This window comes from Schistocerca piceifrons, chromosome 6 (genome assembly GCF_021461385.2).
Source record: "Schistocerca piceifrons isolate TAMUIC-IGC-003096 chromosome 6, iqSchPice1.1, whole genome shotgun sequence".
In the NCBI taxonomy this organism is placed as follows: domain Eukaryota; kingdom Metazoa; phylum Arthropoda; class Insecta; order Orthoptera; family Acrididae; genus Schistocerca; species Schistocerca piceifrons.
The window spans coordinates 545,186,975-545,199,026 of NC_060143.1; the positions used below are offsets into that span (position 1 = coordinate 545,186,975).

Below are 12,052 nucleotides of genomic sequence, written 5' to 3' on the forward strand. Positions count from 1 at the left end.
CCATTTGAACCAACTATCATGAACAGTTCTACTAGGAACATATAAGTCAAGGTTGGAGTGGAAGTGATGAGTTTGGTTGCAAGTTTGCAAATCTACATAATGTGGTATCATGAGAATAAATATAATTCTTGTTTTGTGTGTATTTTACACAATTAGATTTCAGTGATAAACATCAGATATGTTGGTGAATGTTAATATCACTTCTTATTCAAAAGTTCTAATTTCTTATCTAATAAACATTACTTACACAAGGACTTTTTTGCCTTAACAGAAATACTTGCTTTTCTTTCCACTATAATTTTAAAAACAGAACGTGTGATTCTAATAGTTCAGAGATATAAAGCAGAGGAATGAAAATGAAACAAGTGCAGTGTTACCAATATTACTAAACGACTTAATAGGCGCATGGCCCTAGTTGCAGGTTGCCTATCTAACAGCTCCCAGGGGCATCAAATTTGATTTTCAATTTTAAAATTTGTTTCCAAAATTCTGCTGTAATATAACTGTTCCAATGTCTAACCTTACATTAAAGGTTTAACATGAAAAGTCAAGTATTACAGGTATAAACTGTGTTTGTCTCTTGGAGCCGTCTCATGTAGTGTTTAAGAATAAGAGCACTTAGGGATTTATAACAAACTTTACACATGATTTCAAACCTTTTTGAAACTTTTTTCCTCCCTGACACTACTCACAAAATAACGAAAGGAACAAAGTTTACTGCTTACTATGATTTCACTGTATATGGAGTAAAATTTCAGCATCAGTCACGACATTTAATTTGAATGTAGCTGCAAAATTACAACATCACTGTACAGCACATAATTCAGGTGGCATGGCGTGGTGTACATGGTACTTTGATTTTTTAAGGAATCGAGGGTAGCAGTCCGCTGTTTATTTATTTCTAACAGAAAGCACTTATGCAACTGCTGCACATGTACTTTAAACATGACTTCCTTGTAACCGAAAACAGAGAAAATGAAAAGCACATATACTAAAGTTTACCATTATCTTAGAAAATAGATAAAGGAAAGGCAAACCTACATTTCTAGTATTTGTAGACTTAGAGAAACTTTTCACAATGTTGACTGGAATACTCTCTTTCAAATTATGAAGGCGGCAGGGGTAAAATACAGGGAGCGAAAGGCTATTTACAATTTGTACAGAAACCAGATGGCAGTTATAAGAGTCGAGGGACATGAAAGGGAAGCAGTGGTTGGGAAGGGAGTGAGAAAGGGTTGTAGCCTATCCCCGATGTTATTCAATCTGTATATTGAGCAAGCAGTAAAGGAAACAAAATAAAAGTTCAGAGTAGGAATTAAAATCCATGGAGAAGAAACAAAACCTTTGAGGTTCGCTGATGACCTTGTAATTCTGTCAGAGACAGCAAAGGACCTGGAAGAGCAGCTAAACGGAATGGACAGTGTCTTGAAAGGAGGATATTAGATGAACATCAACAAAAGCAAAACAAGGATAATGGAATGTAGCTGAATTAAATCGGGTGATGCTGAGGGAATTAGGTTAGGAAATCATGTGCTTAAAGTAGTAAATGAGTTTTGCTATTTGAGGAGCAAGATAACTCGTGATGGTCGAAGTAGAGAGGATATAAAATGTAGACTGACGTTGGCAAGGAAAACGTTTCTGAAGAAGAGAAGTTTGCTAACATCAAGTATAGATTTAAGTGTCAGTCGTTTCTATGGACAATAAATAGTTTAGACAAGAAGAGAATAGAAGCTTTCGAAATGTGGTGCTACAGAAGAATGCTGAAGGTTAGATGGGTAGATCACATAACTAATGACGACATATTGAATAGAATTGGGAAAAGAGAAATTTGTGGCACAACCTGACTAGAAGAAGGGATCGCTTGGTAGGACATATGCTGAGGCATTAAGGGATCAACAATTTAGTATTGGAGGGCAGTGCAGAGGGTAAAAATCGTAGAGGGAGACCAAGAGATGAATACACTAAACAGATTCAGAAGGATGTAGGTTGCAGTAGGCACTGGGAGATGAAGAAGCTTGCACAGGATAGAGTAGCATGGAGAGCTGCATCAAACCAGTCTCTGGACTGAAGACCACAACAACAACAACAACCATTAATTATTATGTTAGAGGTAGTTTCCCAATAAGAACATATTTATTGCAAGCAATAAACTAATCATTGACACAGTAGGCATTTTATCTGCATGTTTACTACATTTCAAACAATGGAAAGTTCAGGATGGAATAACAATCATATGGAAAGCATATCCACACAGAAAGGCAGTAAGTCACATACAGGAACAATGAAAAAGAATTTATAAATTTTTCAACTTTCAGATAAAGTCTTTCTCCAGAAGTAGAAAACACGCATGCACAAGCTCAAAGGTGCGTGCGTGGTGGTGGTGGTGGTGGTGGTGGTGGTGGTGGTGGTAAGATGCGTGGAGGAGGACTTTGTGTGAAAGCTGAAATACAAGGGTCGGCCACAAAGTAAGTTCCGTTTCTATTTCTATCTGTTGCAGCACTACTACCACAGTTCCGAGCATGTGCAGCAGTTACTCTGACTCAAGGGGAAGACACGTACGCCATTTTCAGATCGCTGCTGCCGAAGTGTGCTTTGTAGTGGTTCTTTATAATATCAGCCGTAACTGAAAATGCCGTCATGTGTGAAATCAGATCTGTGATTCCTTTTCTATATGCAAAGAAAATTAAATCAAAGGAAATTCATCGGCAAATCCGCGAGGTTTACGCACAAAATGCTGAGTGTTTCACTGGCTAAAAGATGGATCAGACTGTTCAACAAAGGATGTGATCAAGTGCACAATGAAGAATGAAGTGGATACGCGTCTGTGGTTACTGATGAACTGGTTCACACAATTGAAGATAAGATTAAGCAAAACCGTAAGTTTACACTTGGTGCCCTTGCAAAGGAAGTTCCACAAATCTCACAATCACTAATTCATTGAAAAACTGAAATTTCAAAAACTTTGTTCACATTGGGTACTCAAAATTCTTACTGAACAACACAAAAAACAACGGATGGGCAGTGCACTTCAGTTTTTGACGCACTAGAATGGAGAAGGCGATGATTTTCTTTCTCGGATAGTCACGGGGGGGGCGAAACTTGGGTATTGTACGACACCCCTGAAACAAAACAGCAATCAATGGAGTGGAGGCACACTTCATCCCCAACGAAGGTTAAGCCTAAGCAAATCTTGACACCTCGAAAAGTCATGTGCACTGTTTTTTGGGACAGAAAAGGCATTTTGCTGCTTTTACCATGAGGTCAAATAATCAATGCATGTGATTACTGCGAGACCATTAAGAAATTGCACCGCACGCACCGAGGATTACTGTCAAAAGGTGGTGTTTTTTTTCCACGATAATGCCCGACCTCACACGGCGAATGTGACCAAACAACTCTTACGGGAATTTCACTGGGACGCGTCTGATCACTCTCTGTACAGCCTAGACCTCGCTCCTAGTGGCTTTCATCTCTTCTTACACCTAAAATCTGTCCTTGGTGGTCAACACTTCAACGATGATGACAAGCTGCAAGAACATGTTACCACATGGTTGAATACACAGGCAGCAACCTTCTAATGAAGAAGGCATACAAAAACTCGTGCCACGCTAAGACAAGTGCCTACAAAATTTCGGAAGCTACGTAGAAAAGTAGTTTATCAGTTGTAGATTTTTGTACAATAAATATTTTTTCTGTGTCTGTACACGTTTGTTTTATATAACCAAAGGGAACTTACTTTGTGGATGACCCTTGTATTTCTAGTATTCTTTTTCATTGTGCTTATCTGTGACTTAATGCGTCCTCTATGCCATCTCAAGTAGAAGTGAGTAGCAATATATCCTTTCTACATAATTGTCGTTATTCCATCCTGGACTTTCCATTATTTGAAATGTAGTAAACACACAGATAAAATGCATGCTGTATCAATGACGAGTTTATGATATACAAACATTTTTATTGCTTGGTTTGTTCTATTTGTTTAAGTTACTCTCAAGAACAGAACAGGCAATGGAAGCAAGGCACAAAAAGAGAGACATGCAGTGAATGAAATTACATTACTTTCATGTTCCATGGACCATTTGCACAGTAAATCATGATGAAGTGGAATGAGTCATTTTATATTCACATCAGAAACTTTTTTGTAAATATGGCTGCATACTGATTATTTATAGGTGTTTATTTCATTTTTATTTTAATGACATAAAAGTGTGTCACTAATATCTAGCCATCACCTCTTACACATTACAATAATAGAAATTCTTTTATGGAATACGAGTTGTCAAGGAGAAATTTTTTCAGCTTGTTTTCAAATTCTCCATCTGTCACACATTTTACATCACTGGATAAGTGATAAAAAGTTTTTGGCTTCACCACTGAACACTCCTTTTGTGCTAAAGACAACTGTATTTTCCCTTCCTGTATTGTAATTATGTACATCATTGTTCCTTTTCAACCACAGTGGGTTATTTACAACAAACTTCATAAGGCAATAAATGTACTGTGAAGCAGTAGTAAAAATGCTTAACACCTCAAACAAATGCCTTCAAGATGACTGTGTGTGAGCACCACATGCCAGCCTTACAACACATTTTTGGGCGAGGCAGAATTCCTTTTTAAAAATGAATTACCCCAGAACAATATTCCATATGAAATTATTGAATGAAAACATGCAAAATATTTCAACTTACTAATTTCTCTCTCCCCAAGTTCTGAAGCCATGAAGGCCCAATGGTACAGACAGGCCGCCGCGTCATCCTCAGCCCAAAGATGTCACTGGATGCGTATATGGAGGCGCATGTGGTCAGCACACTGCTCTCCCGACTGTATGTCAGTTTCCAAGACCGGAGTCACTACTTCTCAATCAAGTAGCTCCTGTTTGCCTCAAAAGGGCTGAGTGCACCCCACTTGCCAACAGCACTTGGCAGAACGGATGGTCACCCATCCATGTGCTAGCCCAGTCAAACAGCGCTCAACTTCGGTTATCTAACGGGAACCGGTGTTACCATTGTGGCAAGGCCATTGGCTTCCCTGAAGCCAAAATGATCACCATCCAACAGATTCTCAGTTTTCTTTTCCACTCATCTGTATATTGTTCACGTCAGCAACTTGGACATATGAGCTGTTAAGCTGATTGCGTGATAATCCTCACACTTGTCAACTCTTTTTGTCTTCGGAACACGGGGAATGATGTTTTTCAAATGTCTGATAGTATACAGCCAGTCTCACAAATTCTACATACCAAAGTGAATAGTCGTTTTGTTCCCACTTTCACCAATGATTTTAGAAATTCCAATTGAATAATATCCATCCCTTCTGCATTATTTGATCTCAGGTCTTCTAAAGTTCTTTTAAATTCTCATTCTAATATTGGAATCCCATCTTTTCCCTACTGACTCCTGTTTCCCCCCTCCCTATCGCATTGCCAGACACGTCCTTCCCCACATAGAGGCCTTCAATGTATTCTTTCCACCTACCCACTCCCTCATCTGCATTTAGCAGTGGAATTCCAACTGAACTCTTGATGTTGCCGCCCTGGCTTTTAATTTCACCGAAGGTTGTTTTGACTTTTCTATATGCCAAGCCAGTCCTTCCGACATTCCTTTCTTTTTCAATTTCTTTATATTTTCCATTCAGCCATTCCACCTTAGCTTCCCTGCACTTCCTATTTATTTCATTCTTACGTGACTTGTATTTCTGTATTCCTTAACTTCCTTAAACATTTTTGTACTTCCTTATTTCATCAATCAATTGAGGTACCTTTGTTTTCTTTACCAACTTTTGTGATTGCCCTTCTTAGTGTGTCCATGCCTCTTCGCCTGAACTGCCTACTGAACTATTCATTATCACAATATCAAGAGCCTCTGAGAACTTCAAGCATATCTCATCATTCCTTGGTATTTCCACATCCCACTACTCAGCACATTAATTCTGCCTGACTTGTCTATTCACTATCATTACTAAATTGTGATTTGGGTCTCTATCTGCTCCTGGGTACACCTTACAATCCAATATCTGATATCAGAATCTCTTCTCGGCCATGATGTCCCAACTGAAATCTTCCGTATCTCCAGGATTTTTACAAGTATACATCCTCCTCTTGTGATTCCTGAACAGGGTGTTCCATATTACTGCCAGAAATTTATTAAAGAACTTTTTGTCTTTCTCCTCTCTCGCTCCTACTACCAAGCCCATATTCCCCCTTAATCCTTCCTTCCAGTCCTCCTCCTATGACCGTATTCCAATGACTATTATATTTTCATCTCCCTTAATCTTCTTCATTACCCATTCAATATCTCATATAATTTCTTTACCTCTTCATCTTCAGCTTGCGACATTGGCATGCATACATGAACTACTGTAGTCGGTGTTGATCAGCTGTCGAATATGATGAGAACAACACTATCACTGAACTATTCTCAGTACCTACCTCTCTGCCCTAATTTCCCATTCATAATGAATCTTACTCCCACTATACAATTTTCTGCTGCTACTGGTATTACCCTGTACTCATCTGGCCATAAATCTTTGTCTTCTTTCCGATAAATTAAGTCTTAGCATTTCTCTTTTCAGTTTTTCTAGCTTCCCTACCATGTTCAAACTTCTAACATTCCACGCGCTGATTCTTAGAACTTTATCCTTTCCTTGGTTATTCAATCTTTTCTCATGGTGACCCCCCTCTGGCAGTCCCTTCCCAGCGATCAAAATGGGGGACTAGTCTGGAATCTTTAGCCCATGGAGAGATCGTCGTGTCACTTTTTCAATTACAGGCCACATGTCCTATGGATACAAATTATTTGTCATTAACGCAGCAGTTTCCACTGCCTTATTTATTCTCATGACTTAAATCACTGCTGATCCTTGCACCTTTTAAGGGCAGTTTCCCACCCCAAGTACAGGAGAGTGTCCTGAAACTCCATCCACTCCTCCACCCTCTTTCATAAGGCCATTGGCAGAAAGGCGGTGACTTATTGTGCTGTAAGTCTTCAGACACCATTGCTGATAATTTTTACACAAAATTTAAGCAGTGGCGAGGTTTGAACCCGGGCCCTAGGATGTTCTTAATTACTAGTCAAAGATGCTACCCTTAGACCATGGTTGCAACTGTGATTTAAGGAAAATATTATTGTTGCTCAGGTAAGATGGTACTGAACAACATATGACCTCCTCAAGAGTTTTGGAAAATGATGTCAGTAGTGAGCAAATTGGTGTGAAAGTGTTTACAAATATATCTGCACAGATTTTGGGTAAAATAAAATAATATTTTAATTATGTTTGTAATGTAAAAAGCTTCTGTATAACTTAATTTACATAATGTCATTTTGTAAAATGATCCAAGGTAAAATAAATAGCAATACTAACTGCACTGCTGGTCTTCAGATCGCACAGGCATTGATAGAAATAGCCATTTGTGTATCATGCAAGCATTGACCTGTAAGTGCTTCTTTCTTTCAGTTACAATTAATCTTGTCAGATACACAAGACGAAAGCAGTTGTGCTCTAGTACTTCTTAACACCATCTATGCAGACTATTTTGCATATTGATCTACATGTCGTCATACATTGTGCGGCAATGGGCAACAATTTTTACAATATCAGAAATTTGGCCACTTCCATCTAATAAGAGGATGCAGATAGTGTTTTCCTGATACTGACTATGCTAGGTAAAATTTACTAGGGGAGGAAGAGGGAGAGGGAAGATAAATGTCCCACAATAACAAGTTGATTAGAAATAGTGCATTCGCTCAAATTGACATGCAGTTAAAAACTGGTGACAGTTTTTTCAAAGGAACCATTGTAGCATCCACCATAGGCATTTCAAGGAAACCATGGAAAAGAAACATCAAAAAGGACCAGGGGGATATGAACTCCTGTCCTGAATGAGAATTCAGTGTTTTAATCACTGGGCCATTTGCTCAATCAGAATTTTCTGTTGTTTCTAGTGGAGTACTGTGTGAAAGTGCTATGGATACACTGCTGTATGGGAATGCTATCCAGTTGTTTCACCTCTACAATATCAAGCGCTCCTGTGAAATGAAGCAGTACAGTAGAGCTGTATCACCATACTGCTTCTAAAAACAATGGTGATTTTTTTTAAAAATATTTATTGCCTGACAAGTGCATAAGCTGTTTCAACTGTACAAAATTGTCACCTTCAGATCAATATGCAGCAATGTGTTTTTAAGTCTTGAAGTCAATGCAGGATCCTCAATAAGACTAAAGCCACCATGCTGCACACTTATATTAAAATGGTTCTGTGGTTTGGTTGAAAGTGGTATTATTAGAATACACTTGTGATTGTGCCATGATGTATGTATTTTTGTAAACAAATATTAGTCACAGGTCTCTTCATATGATTTTGATGTCAAATTTAATAAAACTGGGTATTTTGCCTGACTTTTTTTCACTTTCAGATTCAGAATTAATGTTATTTTGACACATCAATATTTTAGGACGCTCTAATTTGCTTATCCACTAACACAACTGTTCTACCTGCCAAGTATCACATATCCTCATTCAAATTATCAAGAGTAAATATCTTTTTTATTTGTCACAGACTATTTTCTTACATACTTGGCAGTTACAGAACAATGAGCATTATAGCAATATGCAGATTCTGGAACGTTAGAGCACGACAAGATGAATATTTAATTTCCACAACACTAAAGAAAATTTTGCAATGGTCATCATTGGCAGGTGTAGACTGGTGGCACAAGTTAACTCTACAAGCCACTATAAGCTCATTCAATGTTGTTCAGAGATATTTTCATATTCACTGCCATTTGCAAAGAAATGACAATTAGGACAGATTATCTGTAGCATAAAACACAAAGTTTTTAAGAAGAAGAAGAAGAAGTAGTAGTAGTAGTAGTAGTAGTAGTAGTAGTAGTAACTTGGTAATGATCAGCTCCTCATATCTACTGGAGATAGCAGCAGCAACAACATTCATAATCTAAGGTTAAATCAAACTAAATATAACATGAAAAGCTTAATGGTAACTGATTCTAGAAAAATCATGCTGAAATTAAAATTATTTTTAAGTAAGGTTTTTTATTCAAGATTTAGACAGTTACAGCTTTACTTTCATGGAGACAATAACAGGAACTCTGGGAATCTCCACGACTACAACACATAGTAGTAAAAGAAATTCAATCATAGCTTTACTTACCCATTGCCCACTCTGAGCCGTGGAGCAGTTGTGGCAGTCATGAAATGTTCACCATCTGGTGACCATAAGAGTAATGTTGTATCAGGGGCACTCATTTTTGTTATCAGCTTCTTTGCTTGTGTGTCCCAGATTTCTACATAGCCTTGCAAATTACCAAAGCCTCCCAGCAAAAGAAGTAGATAAAAGTCAAGGAATACATATGATAAAAAATACAATAATTTATATGCCGTTAATACACAGTTATAACATCATGACAGTTATGTAACTATCAAGTCGCTACCCCCATCCCCCTCCGTCTTGCAAAAACCACCACGTCATTTAACACCAAAATATTTGCTATAAAGAACTAACAGCAACTTATTAAATGCTACTGGCTACTGATTACCACAAGCAATTTTGGACAACTTCTAACAAAAACACACAATCACTGCAAAACTGTGAGATACAGGGAAACATCAGTACATCTAGCAAATATGTTCCTAGTGACAGGACATATAAAAAATAATGTGAATACTAACATGAGCAGTAACTGGTGTTATGTCTGTGAAACGCTGCTGTTCACAGGCAAACAGCTGTAAGGACATTATTAACAAACTGACAATCTCTCAGGTACATTATTTATGTAATTTTAAACTAAGAAATGACCATCCACTGTACCATTAAAATATGGTAACTGACAAAATATGCAGTTCATATGATAGGTACAAACTTTACAAGAACCAAATTTATAATTATATTACAAAGTATGCTATGAACTAAGCCAGGGTCAGCCGAGGCATGCAAAACTGCACATGTGCACAGTGTGCTGCAAGCGCATGGTCCAAAGTGTTGGCCTGTCTTTGCCCTGCTCAGTCCTCCTTTAAACCATTCTGAACAGCATGACATTTCATTTAGCCCTGCTATGTGACACTGTTTCTTCCAACATCTTATCCAGAATTTTTTGGCTGGTACACCTCTCTCCAGTTACATGGAATCTAGTTTTGGAGCTATTTATCCTTCACCATTTATTTGTGGAATAAAGGGAGTTCACAGGTTAAGTGGTTGTTTGCAAAAATAGAGGCTGTATAGTGATTTATAATCTAAAGTTTTAAAAATGTGTAGAAACCATAGAAGGATGAGAATTGTCAATGGTTATTTTGCAATCACACAATTGATGGGTACCACAAATTTTCAATAGAATGACATTACATCACCATGCAGAAAGAAAGATTTAGTTGACTATGAAAGAGCAAAAAATTACAATGATCAACAGACTCAATGTGCTGTACATCAAGAAGCACTTTGTGCTAAATTAGCAGGCATGGAGCATGTGATGCAATTGGTGGTATGAATACTAAATTTTCTGAAGTCACATGTGGTATAGACTGTCAGTTACAACTGTTGTTCATGCAATTGAACGAAAAGTGTGGAGACATTATATATTATTGCAAAGTACATTGGTTAAGTCGAGGGGGATGTTTGGAATGATTTTTCAATTTAAGACCTACTGTTGTAGAGTTTCTGAAAGAAAAAGGTAAGTAGGAAGGAAAAATTAGATAATCCAGAATGGATTGTAGACTTCGCATTTTGATGGACTTTACTACACACTGTGCATGGTAAACTACTGCAAGGTAAAAAACATCCTATTCCTGATTTGCTCGGGATACATTACGAAAGAAAATCACATTGTGGTAGGGCTAACTTCTAACCAAAAAGTTGTCCATTTCCCTGAGCACATGTATTCTGAAGAATTCATGGTGGTATTGAAGGAGTTACAAGAATAGTTTTCTAAACATTTTGAAGACACTGCCAATCTTATTTTTGTTTTTAAGCTGGTTTTGAGATCATTTGCTGTTTCAGCTGAATGTGCCCCTGTGCATGTGTAGATGGAACTGATTGATCTGCAATGCAATTCCAGTTTAAAACTTAAAAAATAAGTTAAAATAGTCCACTAGTCTTACTTGTTTTCCTCAGGAAGAATTTCCATGTCTCCATAAAGACGTCGCAAACACAATACAATGTTTCTGTCTATATATTAGTAGAAAAGCCTTTTCTCAACTATGAAATTAATTGGAAAGTTGCAATTACATGGCAACCTGACCGACAAAATTCGACAAAAGTGTCTTGTCTCTGTCCGTATGCTGACAGTCTGTGCTAGGTATAAATTTTACTGTCTTCAGTGTGCCTAAAATAATCAAATAATACTGAATTTTTTCATCTGCTTGTGATCCATGTTGTCATGAAATATGAAGCCAGGCCACATGCAAGGACTCAGTGTTCCTTGCATGACATGGTGCCATCTAAATGTGGCACATTCACAGTTTTCCACTCTTTCTGATCAGATATAACAATAACATAATTTCCTAAGTGTTGGATATGGAAAATCTCATTTTCTGCAACAGATAAATGTACCTATTGGGAATGTTATCTGAAATGGGTCACTACCCTATATTACATAATGCTCAAACATAAATTCTTATATTTAATGAAACATTTTGTGTTATATTAAGCCACAATGAGATAAAAGAAATTGGTTAGACAGTTAAGAGGGAAGAAAAATTTAATTGTGATGGGGGATTGGAATGTGATAGTAGTAAAGGAGAGAGAAGGACAAATAGGAGAATATTGACTGGAGGAAAGGAATGAAAGAGTAAGCCGCCCTGCAGAATTTTGCACAGACCAAAGTTAATCATCACTATCACTTGGTTTACTGCTCATGAAAGAAGGCTGTATAAATGAAGGACACGTGGAGAGACCAGAAGGTTTCAGATTGATTATATAATGCTAAGACAGAAATTCTGGAACCAAATTATAAGACATTTCCATCAGCATATGTACACTCCAACAACAATTTATTGGTTATGTACCGTAGATTGAAACTGAAGAAACTGTAAAAAGGTAGGAAGG

General features: G+C 37.5%; 1 protein-coding gene across 1 annotated transcript in view; it reads right to left on the bottom strand.

Moving 5' to 3' along the window:
• Positions 1 to 12,052, bottom strand: part of LOC124802523 (eukaryotic translation initiation factor 2A) — a 160,442-nt gene that overhangs the window by 50,350 nt on the left and 98,040 nt on the right. The window contains exon 9 of the mRNA XM_047263368.1: positions 9,167 to 9,341. Within this exon, the coding sequence (XP_047119324.1) occupies positions 9,167 to 9,341 (175 nt within the window). The remainder of the gene's footprint in view (positions 1 to 9,166; positions 9,342 to 12,052) is intronic.